Below are 16,864 nucleotides of genomic sequence, written 5' to 3'. Positions count from 1 at the left end.
CATAGCCAACTGCTTTGGCTACACTGTCCTCCAGCAGCTGCTGTTACACACTGAGGATGCCCAAGAGCATATGTTGGAGCTGGGTAACATGATAGTGTTCATGAATATAAAGAAAAAATAAAATAGCATGGCATACCTTTCATGATCTATATCCTAAAGAGTGTGCACCATCTACCTGATACTGTATGGTTTTGAACACCACACTGGGCCTTGAATCTTCACAGTTGATTTTGTGAGTGATGAGTCTAGAGTCTATATTCAGCGAGTCTGCCTTGGGGTAGTATTGATTTGAACCTTCAGAAATATTTTAGGTCAGGCCAGGATATGTTAGCCTGTCTTATATAGTTACATAGAAGCAGTTGAATTATTTACACATTTTGTGTTTTGTCTGTAGTATCATAGTAGCTTTAGTCTTTGATTAAATGGGGTTCAGTATTGGATTGTGCTTTTCTTTCCAGAGGTGATGCAAGCCAGAGGACACATGTCTAAAGGAGAGAGAGTTCCTCACCAGCAACCAATACATTTTTTCCTCAAGGTTTGCCTCTGACTGAATGCATAGTCAAACAAGCCAAAATCTACCATCTAATAAGTAATCTCTTTAATTTAGCCCCCTTTGAATTTCACCTTTGTGCCAATTTTTTTTTCTCCTTAGCATTTTTTCTTATTTCATATATGTGTTATAATTAATTGTTAGATGTTTCCATGGGCAACAGATAAAACCCTTTCGGCTGTGTAATTTGTTAACTGTTTTGGAAATCCACGTGGGCATGTCAGTTGCCATTAGGAAACTGATTAAAGCTCCAGTTCCCATACAGTTCTGTCTCCAAGGCAGCAGTGAATGAAAAAGGTTTCTTTTTTTTTGACAGGACCCCCCTGAGTCAGACCCAGTCAGCCACAGCTATGAACAGTCATGCCTCAGATCCCTACACCTCACATCTCACACTCAACCGTACACACACACAACCACGTCTGTCCATTTGTCTGTTTGTTCTTCATGAATTGCCTTTTCTTCATTAGAAGAACTTGTAGAGTGCAAAATGTTTACTTCTTTCCACCACAGGTCCTTGTCTGGGACAAACATTATGTTTAACAAGCAGGCACCACCCAGTCAAGAAATATATTTGAAATTATAGTCGCATTCAAAGAAATTTGAAACATTTCATGCTACAGGAATTACTGGAAAATGTTTTTCAGCAAGTGATAAGAGTTCTAGAGTTATTTATTTGATTTTAATGGTGTAGTGATATGAAAATATTTATCTCAGTGAGTGCAATGTAGCTTCAGTGAGGCACTAGGGTAAGCAGGCACGGAATTTTTGTGATGTTCAACAGGATGATTAAGCTTTTTTTATCAAACATTTACAAAAATATATACATTTGAAATTTATGAAAAACATAGATAATATGTGCTGATTTATGAATTGACCATTGACTGTTAATCTTTTCAACAGGTCATCCTTCCCCTTGTGGAACAGTATGTGAAAAGCCACCGTCTGTATTTCCTCTCCAGTTCTCTCTGCTCAAGTGGCAATAGAAACCTTGCCTCAAAAAAGGAAAAGGAGATGATTGCATGGTACGTGTCACCCCCAGCAAAGTAAAGTATGTTGATTACACTAGTAGTGTTTTAAAAATGTCTTATGCTCTTACACATCAAATTGTTATGTGAGAGTTTTCCAGACATATATTGCATAATAATAGAACTTTTTAAGTAAGGTTTAGTCACGGTTTTGTTCATCCGTGCTGTCATTCTTCAGATGTTTGTGCCCTGTAATTACTTTCCACTCCTCTCTCTCCTCATTACTTCACTTGTCTTTTCTCCTCACACCCAGCCTCTTTTGTAGGCTAGCAGCTCTAGCAAGACACAGAGTCTCACTCTTTGGTAAGGATGGTGTGGAAATAAAGCTTTTTTGAGTATAATTTGCTTCTTTTGTTCTGCTGATTGTTGCTTCCTTGGTTTGCTCTCTGGCTGTCCATGGTTATATCTAGTGTTCAGATTTCTCAAAAACTTTCTCTTAGATTTGATAGTTTGAATTTCATCTAACTTGTTGTTGCATGTTATGTACAGTATGCTTTTTTTCTGTGCATTTATGCTTACAAATCCAATTAAAGTACTATGGTGTGTTTTCTCAGGAAGCGAAGCATCATCAGTTGCAAGCAGCCTTTGTGTTTTGGCTCAGGCCCTGGATGCCAGGTAGCTAGATGGCACTGCTATGTCATATTCAGCCCAAATTGATTTTCTTGCTTTCCCTGAGGTCACATCAGTGTCACACCACCATGTCAGAGGATGAGATGACTGGCGTAAATGAGCCACTGATACTCTGATGCTATCTAATTGTGGTTGATACCACATTTACTCCCTGAGGATAATGCCTCTGAAGCATGACACTAGAAGTAGAATCGTGGCACAGTGAAGATTGATGTCATTTAGACTTGTCTGGTGGATAGATTAGCAACTGATTTAGTCTACTTAACTGGTTTTATTACAGCCAGCTAAAAGAGTCACAGCATGAAACCTTTAACATTTTCTGCACTTTTCATTTTATTATCTATTTTTGTAGAAAAATCAATTATTAACCTTATGCATTTACACAATATATCAAGAATTTTTACACATTATAAAATTTTTTTTTTCTTGCTTTCACCCTAGGACATTGACAAAGTCAACCTCAGAGTCTATCCATGCGTCTCTGCATTCATTCTTTGAGGCAGCTGCAGCTGATCTGGAGATGACTGTGGAAAACCTTTCAGTGACCTTGGTCTCTTTGCCTCAGAGTAGGAGTCAACAGGCTAGAGGAGTGGCTAAGGTTCTCAGCTACACAGCCTCCATCCTTCTCCCCACCCTCACTTCCCTATTTCAGCATCTTGGCAATGAAAATTATGGAGTGGACCTCCTGGGTAAGGGCTACACCGGTGTAGGCCTCTGAAAAAAGAAAGAAAAATGTGTTTGCACCCTAAAATACACTATTACAAATGTAACTCATTGTATCATTTCACAATAATTAATATACAATTACCACCTCATGTATTTTTTTTCAGTTATCACATTAGTTTCCCTCTGTATACTAAGGAGCTGGATGAACAGCTGGTTTCCACAACCATGAAATCACTCATGGCTGCCGTCCTCTCAACTTCCACATCTTTGACATCAGCCCTCATTAACTGTCTTAGTCATGGCCACAGAGCAGCAGGAGCATGTTGCCTCCTTTAATAATATCCTGGTCTTCGAGGAATTACTCATTACCTTAGCCCATCTCTCTGTGATTGCATGTCATCATTCTTTCTCCTGTTTTTTTTTTTTTTTTGCTCTGTCTGAAAAAATTCAAAGATGCCTTGTATTTTCAGTGGGAAGTATCCAGGTGTACTGTTACAGGATCCTCAACAGCCTCTATTCTCTTGGCACCAATAGAAGCATCTACATGGAGGGGTATTTCCTATATTGCTTTATGATATCTGAGTTTTTAGAGATAGCAAAAATGTCAGTGCTTTAATCTTCTGCTGTTTACTTAGATATTACATCATTGGTTTGTCTGTACATACAGTTTTTAGAAACAATGGAAAATATGATTTGTATTAATGATTTTTATATTATTGCGGTTTACATACAGTATTTAATAAGGTGAATATAAAGATTGAATAGTGAAAATTAATTCAGTCTGAGGGACAAAGTTTGTGAGGGACAAAGGAGCAGAAGTGATTGGTAAATTTACTATTGTAATCCTACCCTGAAGCTTTTCTGCAAATTGTCATGATTAGTCAGTCCCATGCTTATGCCCTCACCAAATATCTCTGTTCAGGCAACGGTCAGCAGCAGGTGCTTGTCTCGCAGCCCTGACTGGGGCTTTTCCTGTATGTTTCCTGGAACCAGCACTCAACCAAAACAACCCTTATTCTATCTACAACAGTATGAGTTCTTCTGTGAGAGAAGGTAATAAATAAACACACTATAATACACTGATATTTATCTCAGTCTTGACTCCATGAATAAATCTAACCCCTGGTCCTAACCCCTCTGTTTTCTTGGCCTTATTTTCCATATCGGTTTCTATTAGATCTAGGACTGCCGGATCAGGTGGAGGACATGTGTCCCCATCTGCCTTCTTTTGAACAGGCTATGGAGGAAGTGGAGGAGTTGGCAGGTGTTGGTGCTGGATTTCGCCAGGACCACTATATCCATGTCATGGAGGTCACCTTGCCTATGCTGTGCAGCTACGTGTCCCTTTGGTGGCACTGGGGCCCTGAGGGCCAGCCAGCCAACCCAGTCTGCACCTCGGTCATTCCTCAGAATGCCAGTGAACTGCTTGGCCACATCCTCCGTATTATTCATAACCATGTGGGTGCTAGCCAGGGTGACTGGATGAAACACTTGGCAGGTATTGTGGTCATTTCCAAAAATGTGCTTATGGTATAGACAGATGCCTTTATTCTACATCAGTTATGCTTTTCATTATTTTTTTCATTATTCTCCATCCATGTCTTTCAGTTTTTTCTCAACCAATCATATGTAGTGCCTGCATGGACCTGCTGAAGAGCCACTTTCTGCCACTGATGGAGAAGTTAAGGAAGAGAGCAGAATGTGTGCTGCTGGAGGAGGAGCAGATGAAAGCAGAAGGGTGTTGTGGTTCTGAAGCAGAGTTGCAGATACAGGAGAAGTTCAGGGTGCTGGTGCGAGACCTCTATGCCTTCTATCCCCTTGTCATCCCATTTGTGGATTCTAATCGGTAAGGAATGCTAAGGAGGAGCTTGAGATGAGCTTATTTTTGGCCAAAACCTATGGGAGTAACAAAGTATTAGACTGGAAGTGAAGCTTATTTTACTGTACTTGATATTGGCATCACTCCACCAGTAATTACCATCTGTCCATCAGGAAACTGCTGAACACCAGATTTCCCATAGTTTTTGAAATTGTATGTATTGTAATTAAGCCTCAGTAAAATGTAAGTGCTCCCAGGATGTATTCAGCTCATAACAAGTCTCATTTAATTATTGGTCTTAAAAAGTTAACCATAATGTTAGAATTTTAATAAATAAATGGAAAACCTAGCAAATGATTAGTGTTTAAATTTAGTTATTTTTTTTAACACCACTAGCATAGTGATGCAGTGAAAGTCAGAGTTCCTTGATGGTAGAGGCTGGCTTCAGATAACAGAGCAAAAACTACAATGATCACCAATCATGAAAATATGACAGGGTTTATTATACACTAAAGCATCTGCAACTGTACAGCCATTACTGTGAGCATAACAACACATGGTGCAATTATAAAGTCATTGGTAAATGCACTTAGTGAGTTAGCTTGTGAGCAGACTCAGCGGTGTGTATGACACGTTGTTCCCTTTTGCTTTGTCCTGCTACAAAGGTTTTATCTGTTACCTGCCACAGTGTCTCTGTGCTAGAATTCTGTTCTAGTTGGTTTAATGGTAAGTGGTGTGGTTATGCCATATCCTGTCAGCAGCTGGAGTTAAGGCAGGAAGTGAAGGTTATGGTAAACTGAGTTGTAACTGTGCAAGTCCCTAAAAAATGGTGAAACACTGAGAAAAGCCATATTGAAAATTGAGATACTGGTAAATTGTGAAAAATATAAAAAAAAAAAATGTAAATACATTTTTTGAAGATACAAAATGAGAAAGTGACATGGCATTGAGCGGTTATTTTAGTTATTTCATATGATTATTTACCTTGTCGTGTATAGAATTAATTCACAGGGAGAATCACTGCAGTGCCAATCATCATTTATTGAATAATATATTGTAATATGGATTCAGAGGGAGAGAAACAGAACCACCTGGATTTCTCTGCAGAGTTTCTGGGGTCTCTGTCTGTCTTCTCAAGTCTTCACATTCACCCATGCGCTCTCCAAGTCTAAGTCTGTCTCTTCAGCTTTGCAGCATCCTAAAAAGCTATCTATTTCCCAACTTCCTCCAAGTGTCCAGGTCTTGCCTTCCATCAGGCCCCCACCCTGGTATCACTTCTCTATTTTTGGGAAACCCCTATCAGCCTGTTACTGAAAAACAGCAAACTGGACCCCATGATCATGCAGAGAGAGAAGAACACAGAAGAACAGAGAATTCTGACCACACTTAAAGTTTAAAGTTCAACTAACATTGGCCTAATAAGTATTAACTATATCAAGTTTGCTTTTACCACTACAACCTTAACAGGAATAAATTCTGTGGTGATAGTGTGATGTTTTGGTCTGTCTTTTCTCAGAGCCATCTGGCTGAAAGAGTCAAATCCTGAGGCTGAGCAGCTGTTCAGCATGGTGGCAGAGATCTTTATATTCTGGGCCAAATCTCATGTGAGGGTGACACACAAGTGTTTTTACATTTTTTCTTCACATACCAATATAATCCAAGTAAATATTGTACCCTAAAAACATGCATTTTGTTCACTTGTTTGCTACAACAGAACTTTAAATGGGAGGAACAGAATTATGTGGCCCAAAATGAAATCAACAACTTGGCTTTCTTAGTCAACTATGACCAAATGTCCAAGGTCAGTCATATTTATTAATTGATCTATTATTGATCTGTCACTACCAGTAGTTGTATAGTACTTGCTAAAATGTTTGCAACTGTCATTCAATTCTCAAAAAAGTTCATTTATCTTCATGACTTTCAAGTTCAATTATGAGAAGAGGAGGATGACGAGGAAGGGTGAGCGTTATTCCATGCACATGTCTCTCATTGTGGCTGTTGTGAAGAGACTGCTTCCTGTGGGACTCAGGGTTTGCTTTCCAAGTGACCACAGCCTTATCATGTTGGCTAAGAATGGCTTCGCTCAGGTTGGTTGTGAATGTCGACAATATTAGCACTATGGAGCATTATGTCATCCCCATGATGACTAAACCTTTTAAGATGTGAACAGTGTTACTGAGGCAATCATTTGCTTTTCACAGAAAAACACTGAAGATGAGATTCGAGACCATGTTTTTCACGACCTTATACATCTTCAGAGTCAGGTAATGGCTGTCACACCTTGTTTTTAAAAAATTTAATTTTATTTAAATGGCCTTATCAGTTGTAATTTACATGTTCTGTGGGGTTTATCTCTTTGGGTTTGCACAAAAATATTCGTGTTTCTATGTGCAAATGACAAGAAAAAGCAGCTATGTATTGGTTGTATGATTCATATTTTAGACTTTTGGAGTAAAAATGAAGACCATATTTTTCTGCATTCTGCTGACATCCTGCATATTCATTGATATGCCTGAGTACATGTGACTTTTAATTTGTGAAGGCAACCAGTGTGTGGGAAAACTAAAGAGTGCTTTTGTGTAGCCTATAAAACCCAAATCTGTTTTTTTTAATGTTTTCAAGTCAGTGACTCATTGCTCACCAGAGACATCAATGTGACATACTCGCCATACTGCACATAATAGGCATGCAGTATTCATTTATTCATTAGTCAGTGATAAATGTTTATTCATAAAATTGTAATGAAAAAAAAGAATACCTTCTGTTTTGTTATTAGCATAAACAAACTTTTTAAATAGAAATGTGATTGTAATTTTTGCACAGCCCTTGGGCCATCCCTTGTTGGCTGGATGAAAATTAATGAAAATGGGAAATATAAAAATTCAGCAGTGAGCCTTTGTCACTGGTGATATGAGAATTCAAGGAAGGAAATTAAAGGAAAAGGAGAAAGCAATAATCAGGACAATAGCTTGATTGCTTAATGATGTTTATTATTCTCCCCATTACAAACCAAGTTCCTTTATTTGTTCTTTTATATGTATTGCCCTGTTAAAGGTTCTGGCTTTGAACTGCTAATTCTCTTTTCTCATTATAAACCTTCTTATGTTTGCAACATGGAACAAAAATAAAAGTACCAATTTAAATTTCTTCTTAGACATCAAGCTGTATGGAGCAGGAGGCTGAACCCCCAAGTCGACTAGGGGTCATCACTGACCCCCAAAGGACTGTAGACAGGATAGTGGGATTAGCTCGAGTCCTTTATTACCTGGACCAGGTGAGCGTTTAAAGTGATTAAAATATTATCAGTAATACATTTCTATATTTTTCCTTCCATCCATCCATTACTTGTACCACTTATCCTGAAGAGGGTTGTGGGGGGGCTGGAGCCAATCCCAGCTGACACTGGGCAAGAGGCAGGGTACACCCTGGAAAGGTCACCAGTCTATCACAGGGCTGACACACAGAGACACACATTCACTTCTATGGCCAATTTAGAGTCATCAGTTGACCTATGCTGCAAGTCTTTGGATTGTGGGAGGAAGCCAAAGTACCCTGAGAGAGCCCACACAGGCACAGGGAGAACATGCAAACTCCGCACAGAAGGGCGCCGGGGCTCAAACCCGTACCCTTCTTGCTGCAAGGCGACAGCGCTAACCACCGCCCCACCATGCCAACTGTATATTTTTGTGTTTTCAAATTTGCATAATGCATATCAACTGTCTGCAGTCAACTGTAGGCTCTAGAATGACAAGAAGAAAATTAAGATTCAGTGAGGTGTCCCTATTTTCCAGGCCTTTTTATACAGAAGACATTTTGACATGCCACAGCGTGAAAAGCACAGGTTTAATAAATTAATTTTGGTTGAATTTCATGTAGCTAGTTCAGTTTAATAGCTCAATTGATATTGTGCATGCTGGCTCCCTGTCACGACAGAATGGATTGTATTAGTGTCTTTTTGTGTGCCTTTCCTGCTGTGTCTGCTCTAAAAAAGGCCTGTTGGTATGGGGCAGAGAGAGGATATAAATTTTTTTAGGAAACTGAAAGAGGCTTTTTGTAAGCTTGCATGAGGATTTCAAGTCAAGATTTTTATTTGCCATGTATGCATAAACAGTCTAGGCATATAGGAATTCTTGTGCAGCTCTCCTTTGGAGTCAGGTAAGGAGTCAAAAGCCAGAAAAGACACTTAGTCTTAAAATAAAAAAGGCAACAAAGCATTAAAACCGCAATACACAAACATCGCACTTAGTAATTCACTTAGTCTTAAAATAAAAGTTACAGGATTTGAGGGAATAATATAGAAATCTATATATTCTAGTCATATATACACTTTACATACTTGGCATTGTTTATATTAAGGATGTGTTTATATCTATACCATAGAACTCCCTCTTTCAGAGAAATGTGTTTGCTGAATAAATCAAATACTTCCCTGGTTATAGATGGTGTTGCTGTACAGTCTTTTTCATTTAATTTCTGCTCCTCCATCATGATTATTTGGACGTGCATGGCTTTTATGGATTTTTAACTTTTTCAAAAAATATTTACAAATGCACTGTAATAGAAGTTTCTCTTTGACTGCATGTTGCATTACTCTACTAAAGTGCTTCACTTGTGATTAATTTGTAACAGCTTTTGGTACAAGTTACAATTTGCTCCCTTTTTCAGCTGTTTGATATTAAATGGCCTGGGAGCTACAGTACGTGGATAAGAACCACAGGCAGGTTCTTATTCGAAACACTAATATATTACATTCGTAATGCTTGCAGTGCTTATACAGTATTAGATAAATGTAGTACAAATGCATGGCGATGAGGCTCTACAGCAGCTACTGTTGACAGCCCTTTGGTTATTGGAGGTTTAAATAAATACATTGCCTTGATACCTACCTTTGGTTTTGGCTCAGGTGGAACACCCACAGAGAAGTAAAAAGCCTGCGTGGTACAAGGTCTTATCAAAACAGAGGAAACGAGCAGTGGTGGCCTGCCTAAGGATGGCTCCTCTCTACAACTTACCCAGGTATAGTACAAAGTAATAATGTATATGAATGGTTTGCCCCTACAGAAAGACTGTTTTCAGACCCATTGAAATTATCCATCAAACTTTAAAGCTTAAAACAAGTGAAGACGTTTTGCACTATTCAGAACATGAAATGGCGAATATGCTGCATCATCTGGCATAGTAGCCCAATATGGCTACAAACCTATTTAGATGTATAATTGGCAGCTCTGCATTGTGCAGGAGACACTAGTGTGATGGAGAGGTAATGTAAAACCTAATTAGACTATCAGTCACAGCCATGTCCAGTCCAACGTGAGCAAACCATTTGCATATAAAAAACCAGTGGCTATGTGTGGTTTGTAGGTGATACAGGAGTATTATTTTGGTGTTTGTGTGCTGTGATTTATAGCTGTACTCTAGCCCTCTTGACTCTCAGGTGGATGTAACAATTATCACTTTGGATAAGGCTAAGAATCTGTGATGAATGAGTAATGATGAGTCTAATCAGAGCTTCTTTATAGTTTAATGGTTTCCTTCTTTGCCGCCCGTTTTTCAGTCTCGTATTCACACTTGTGTAATACAGATAGCACAAATGCAAATCTCTTGTCGTGTCTTCACCCTTTCTTCTTGCTCCCCAGGCACAGAGCTGTCAACCTGTTCCTCCAATGCTACAATAAATCCTGGATATCAGCAGAGAACCACAGCTTTGAGGAGAAGCTCATGGAGGATTTAGCTGTTAGTGGAAAAGCTACATTTTAAAATAATTTTCTAATATACAAGAGTGTGCAGTGTGTAAACTGTAGTCCTCCACCAGGAGTTGTGCATTGCTGGCCAGCATGTGACATTATTTAAGAGTGCACATTGATGACTTGACTGTCTCTCTGGACGGCAGAAGGGAGGAGTGATGGAGCTTTGTGGAGGTGACAAAGGCAGTGAAAAAGATGGGGAAGAAGGTGTCAAACCAATCGACCCCCTCCTACAACTCGTCACACTTTTCAGTCAAAGTGCCCTGACAGACTGGAGGTGTGTGTGTTCGTGTTCATTATCTAAGATCACATGCATTCTGCATTTAGTAATCAAACCCCAATCGGCAGGAAAGTCAATTAAATAGGTCAGAACTGGGGTTGTTTTTTAGTAGTCTAGCATCTGTGGCTTTCTATACATTTTTGCCAGGTAGGTTATGCATAGGCACCACTGATTATGAACACCAGTCTAATACTGCCTGTTGAGCAAACCTGTGAATAAGATATACTTGTAGTATTCCTGTAGTTCTCTTTTTATCATCATGCACAATTTGGCCCACCCATTCCACTCAGGTGTAATATTAAGGGTGGGCAGACACACTCACTAGTGCAGTCACTGCAGAGTTGTGATCAAACCAGCCAGATTCTAGGTATTCTGGTGTGGTTAGTAAAAAAAAAATAAATAAAAGAGTGCGACTGAGCAGACATGAGTACAATGGTCACACTCTAGTTCCACACTTTGAGGCAGTGCTGCATTTCTCTGTGCAGTCATGTTTAAGCACTGAATAGCTCCACTGAGGAGTAACTGCAGATTGGCATGAACCTTGTCACTAACCAGCCATTTTTAAAATACTGCATTGTTTGTAGTTTGAAGTACACTAATATTATCTTATTTGTTTTCCCTGTTCACAGTAAATTTGGAAGTGACAGTCTCTATAAGTCCTATGCTGCTATTATGACCAAGGTAATGGAACATGGAGAATGATCTAATTAGTAGTATCAAAAATGTGTTATGTTCAAATCATACTCTGTTTAGAGCTACAGTATGGAACCTTTTCCTAATGGTTTGTTAGAGAAGGGAACTCATTGTCAATCAGTGTTTTAGTGATAACTTGATTTCTGTACTGCATGTTAGTTTTAATGCTTGTTCTGGTTGTAGGGGCCACAGAAATGGTCAGTACAGGAAGGGTGATAAGATAAAAAAAATAATAAATTTGCAGCTGCTGTTGCAAGCTTTGCTTATATTGAGTTGAAAGCCAGTTACCAACACCTACACTACAGTAACAACGATAAAGAACACTGCAAAAACACAAAGCATATAATGTGGTTACTTTTTATTTTAGTTTTTTTTCTTTTGTTTTGCTTTCATGTCTTGGTGTCGAATGCAGTAAATAGGTCAGTATGGACTGATTTATTGTTTTCTGCCTCTTTTTGTTACCACCCTACAAATGTGTACATTCGCTCGCCCAGAGTTGCCACAGAGAGGAAGGTGATGATGAAGAACAAGAAGTGAAAAGCTTCGAAGTGAGTGAATGGGCTCTTATTTTTAAAATGTTTTTGTTTTTTTTTGCTTACAGTGTTTAATTATGATATTCCTAATTTTCTCCCATTGCGATAAAAATACATTAGGTTAATAATTGCCATTTTAGTTGTATTCAGTTAGCAGATTTTATTCAGTTTAAAAAACGCTTGCAAAACTGACCTCTGTGTGGCTCAGGAAAAGGAGGTGGAGAAGCAGAAGTTGCTGTACCAGCAGGCCAGGTTGCGTTGTCGTGGAGCTTCTGAGATGGTCCTGCAAATCATCAGCGCCAGCAAAGGTAGGAAAGGTTAACAACTGAAGTTAGTAACTCATCAGAGACAAGTCTGTTGCTTAGTTTCTCTTTTTAGCAAGTTGCTATTGCTTTATATGAGTCATTTCTAAACAAGACACTTTGTTTGCTGACTCTCAAATCCAATAGCAGATGTTAAAATTAATGTTTTCCCTGTGATTTAGTCAAAATTCAGGTTTTCTGAGATAGAACTGAGAAAGAATGTTAGGGTAGATTCACCTTTTAATGTGCCATAATCCATAGCAGTCATAAAGTATTGCTATTTTGAGTCAGTAGTGTATATACTTTTATTGTGGTTAATTTCACATCCTTTCAGGGGCCATGGGCTCCATGATTGCTCCTACACTGAAGCTGGGTATTGCTGTTCTCAATGGAGGAAATGCCACTTTTGGTACAATACTGCATTTGTATTTAGAACTAGAAATACAGAGAGCCCCAAAATCAGTTTGCGTATTTATCGTCTCTGATATTGGCCTTTTTGTTTTTTTGATAAGTTTTAGGTGGGGACTAGAGGTTTTAATATCATGAAAGAAAAGATTGTTATAATTAACACAGTTAAGATAAAGCAAAAGGAAAATCAGATATGGTGACACTAAGAAACACGGGTATTGCAGCAGAGACTGCTAGACTAATTGTATTCAGCTGGAAGAGTATATCATAGGCACAAAGTATATTGATGAATATAAATACAGCAGAAATTGTAAAACATGAAGTGTAAAGCTGTAAAACAGTAAACTGTTGTGGACTGTGGAAGATGTGGGCCGCTGTCGTAGCAGCTGCATAACAAACGTTAGCAGAAATGTCATCAGGTCTTTACTTAAGTAGGGGACCTTGGCTATTCCTCCTACAATATATTTTTTTTATCAAGGGCCCTTCAGCCTGTGGAGTTTTTTTGCTATTCATAATGTACCACTTTCAAATTCCTTGTCCTTCTGAATACAGTGCCTTGACAGAGGCACTGCAGCAGAGTTTTAACATTTATTTTAAGCTAACCATATCCACTTCACATGACGTCCTCTTCTAAGAGTTGAGATTTTTTTTTAGTCATCACATTTATACAGAGTATACAATTTGCAGTAAAATGTAAACATGTTATACTCCTTAGACTGTGCAAGTTTATCAGATCTTATCTTTGCTTTGGTCTGATAGAAAATGCTGGATTATTTGAGAGAGAAGAGAAATGTTGGATTCTTTCAGAGCATGGCTGGACTCATGCGGTCGTGCAGGTGAGTGAGTGTAGAAAAATCCTGTGACAAATTCTATAAGATCTCACAAAGGCTGGTACACTTCATATACTGATTGCTAAAAATGATAAAGAGTGCAGGAGCTTTGCCTATCTGTCTGTGTTTTATTTTCTGCTATTCAGTGTTCTGGATCTGAATGCGTTTGAGAGGCAGAACAAAGCAGAAGGATTAGGCATGGCCATGGAGGACAGCTCAGGTACTTTATTCATATAGAAATAAAAAAAATTCTATTTCTCTGAAGCCATGTCATAGCAGAAGAGCCGGCTGTCTGGCCCTGAACAAACTCGCACTCCAAATTCTTTTTCTCTGCCTTTATCAATCTTGATTATCAGCAGCTATGGCCCTCACTCCACTGTGACTTGATTTCTCTCTTCTCATCCTACATTTTTCATTCATTCTGTCATAAATTTCCTACAGTATTACTCCATTTCTTTCACTTGATTCTTTTATTTCTTGCCCTTTTCACCTATCTTTTTCCCAGGAGAGATGGTGATGCCTGACAAAGACCTAACTTGTGACCTGTTTCGTTTTCTGCAGCTACTCTGTGAAGGACACAACTCAGGTTAGTTCCTCTTTGCACTATCCACACAGTTCAGGTATAGTGATGTCTAAAAACACTAAAAGTCTATCTATTGTAACACATGCTTAAATAAAACAGGGAAAAAAGAAAACTGATTTTCTAAACAAATAGGTTGTTTCACCTGAATATCCCATTTATTGTGGAATGAAGAGCTTCCTGCTGCACAGGTCCATTAATACTGTGCAACACATTTTTGCTTTGCTCTATTTGAAGACCGTTGTTCAGTTGTATTGTCCACACAGGACATTGCAATTATTAAATACAATACAATGCTCCTGTCACATTCTGCCCAACATGCTCATAATTTGTTTGTGTTAGATTTTCAGAATTACTTGAGAACACAAACAGGCAACAACACCACTGTCAACATCATTATTTCTACTGTGGACTATTTACTAAGAGTACAGGTAAGGCGACAGTGACAGGCTTTCTGCTGTGATGTTTGACTAACTAGACATGGTTTATATAGTTTAATCAGTGCAGAGCTTTACTTGGGTAAAGTGTGAATGCAGGTTCATCAGTTGCAAGATCAAAGATCCTCTGATTTTAAATTCAGATATATTTTATCTTTAAAAGAATGGTTTATTTAAGTTAAAGGACCACACAAACGTTTTCTGTTGCACTACAGGAATCAATCAGTGACTTCTACTGGTACTACTCAGGGAAGGATGTGATTGACATACATGGTCAATGCAACTTCTCCAAGGCCATCAAAGTGGCCAAACAGGTCTTCAACACACTCACTGAGTACATACAGGTCAGTCAGTTTCCATTTCATGCTATAGTATGTTTCATGTCCTTCTCTTTCTATGAGTTTATACAGTTTTGTAAGGAAGCAGCTCACATTATCAGTGTGTTCATCTAGGGCCCGTGTACTGGGAACCAGCAGAGTCTAGCTCACAGTCGTCTGTGGGATGCTGTAGTTGGATTCCTCCATGTCTTTGCCCACATGCAGATGAAGCTCTCTCAGGTATAGCACATTAATTCACTGACATTTAATTAATTCGTTTTTTCCTTCTGAAATTTGTCAAACATAAAATTGTTGTTTTGGGTGCTAGTCTACTGTGGTATCTCCATTCCAGCTTCCTCATTTTAATCCAAAACATTAACTGCTGACTGTTATAACATGCCTCTTCTATTGTTTCCTGCATAAATGTAAGATCTGACAATGTCACAAAATATTTTCTTATATGCAGGATTCAAGGCAGATTGAGCTTCTGAAAGAGCTGATGGATTTACAGAAGGACATGGTTGTGTTTTTGCTTTCCATGTTAGAAGGTAAGATTTCCACCTATCCTGCTTTTGGCAATGTATGACTGCAAATGTGTTACAAGTTATCATTGTATTTTTCTGCACATCTTTCTTTCTTGCAGGTAATGTTGTCAATGGAACTATTGGAAAGCAGATGGTGGATATGTTGGTGGAATCATCAGGTAATGTGGAGATGATCCTCAAGTTTTTTGACATGTTCCTCAAACTGAAAGACCTCACCTCCTCAGATGCTTTCAGAGAGTATGACTCTGATCGTAAGGGCAGCATATCCAGGAAGGACTTCCAGAAAGCCATGGAAAATTGCAAGCGTTTCTCCCAGGCTGAGACTGATTTTCTTCTTCTGTGCTCAGAGACTGACCACAGTGAAATTGTGGATTATGAGGCTTTTGTAGATCGCTTCCATGAGCCGGCCAAAAATATTGGCTTCAGCATAGCCGTTCTTCTCACCAATTTGTCCGAACACATGCCCAGTGATACCAGACTAAGGACATTCTTGGAACTGGCAGAGTGTGTCTTGACTTACTTCCAGCCCTGTCTAGGACGCATTGAAATCCTTGGTAGTGGGAAACGCATCGAACGCGTCTACTTTGAGATCAGTGAATCTAGCCGCACACAATGGGAGAAGCCACAGGTCAAAGAGTCCAAGAGACAGTTCTTTTTTGATGTGGTCAATGAGGGTGGAGAGAAGGAGAAAATGGAGATGTTTGTCAATTTTTGTGAAGACACCATTTTTGAGATGCAGCTTGCAGCAAAAATATCTGGCTCTGACAGTGGAGAGAAGTGTGTTGGAAAAGAAGAAGAGGAAAAGAGTAATGGTGAAGAAGAAGGCCTGGACAACAAAGGAATGTTTTTCATGTATCAGTGGTTTCTGTTGCTGACATCTCTGCTTTCTGTGAAAAACCTGAAGACACTAATGAAGATGACTCTGAAGGACATTCTCATGTCAGCCATTTTCTTCCTCAAATTAATTTTTATGGCTCAGGTCCGGTGCATTTGTGTTGTAATTCACAGCACCATGTATGTGCTGTACATAACTTTTATTAGTGGGGGGCTCATAGAGAGAGCCAAACGGATGAGGATTTCGGACATGCTTGGTGGTATCCTTGAACCAACTCTTGATGAGGTCATGGAGGTGCCAAGTGGTGTGGATTGGTCAAAGAAGTACTCTGCTAGTTGCTCTTCTCAGAATGAATTGAGGAAGATTGGGCAGGTGGCAGCTGTGACCTCCCCCAGGGAGGTGGATCTACTGTCAGACATATTTGGGCTCAAAGTAAAGAAGGAGGGAGGTCAATACAGACTTGTAACTAAAGACCTCTCTGCCAGTCTGACTGACCTGTTCAACACAACCTCCAGAACAACTGCCACCACTGATTCTGCAGTATGTATTCATTTGCATCTTTACAGTAAAATTGCATCCATTATGTTTTGTTTTTTATACTTAGTGTTGTTTTTCAGGGTTTATTTCAGCCTAATTTTCTTAATTGCGTTGCCTTCATACTGTACTG

At 39.0% G+C, this 16,864-nt stretch overlaps 1 protein-coding gene across 1 annotated transcript in view; it reads left to right on the top strand.

Moving 5' to 3' along the window:
• The window catches only part of ryr2b (ryanodine receptor 2b (cardiac)), a 64,547-nt gene that overhangs the window by 35,063 nt on the left and 12,620 nt on the right, over nt 1-16,864 (top strand). Inside the window, 30 exon segments of the mRNA XM_020600865.1 lie at nt 6-83; nt 459-535; nt 1,451-1,572; nt 1,829-1,878; nt 2,130-2,190; nt 2,647-2,894; nt 3,342-3,423; nt 3,794-3,924; nt 4,049-4,369; nt 4,480-4,717; nt 6,207-6,294; nt 6,405-6,491; nt 6,619-6,780; nt 6,895-6,957; nt 7,848-7,967; nt 9,597-9,709; nt 10,330-10,426; nt 10,584-10,714; nt 11,347-11,398; nt 11,905-11,958; nt 12,152-12,251; nt 12,580-12,695; nt 13,413-13,489; nt 13,630-13,703; nt 13,989-14,069; nt 14,406-14,494; nt 14,716-14,844; nt 14,953-15,057; nt 15,284-15,365; nt 15,461-16,737. Of these exon segments, the coding sequence (XP_020456521.1) occupies nt 6-83; nt 459-535; nt 1,451-1,572; nt 1,829-1,878; nt 2,130-2,190; nt 2,647-2,894; nt 3,342-3,423; nt 3,794-3,924; nt 4,049-4,369; nt 4,480-4,717; nt 6,207-6,294; nt 6,405-6,491; nt 6,619-6,780; nt 6,895-6,957; nt 7,848-7,967; nt 9,597-9,709; nt 10,330-10,426; nt 10,584-10,714; nt 11,347-11,398; nt 11,905-11,958; nt 12,152-12,251; nt 12,580-12,695; nt 13,413-13,489; nt 13,630-13,703; nt 13,989-14,069; nt 14,406-14,494; nt 14,716-14,844; nt 14,953-15,057; nt 15,284-15,365; nt 15,461-16,737 (4,505 nt within the window).

The sequence above is a fragment of the Monopterus albus genome, unplaced genomic scaffold, assembly GCF_001952655.1.
Source record: "Monopterus albus unplaced genomic scaffold, M_albus_1.0 scaffold3.1, whole genome shotgun sequence".
In the NCBI taxonomy this organism is placed as follows: domain Eukaryota; kingdom Metazoa; phylum Chordata; class Actinopteri; order Synbranchiformes; family Synbranchidae; genus Monopterus; species Monopterus albus.
The sequence above is the reverse complement of the archived record's forward strand: the minus strand, read 5'-3'. Positions and strand labels throughout refer to the sequence as shown.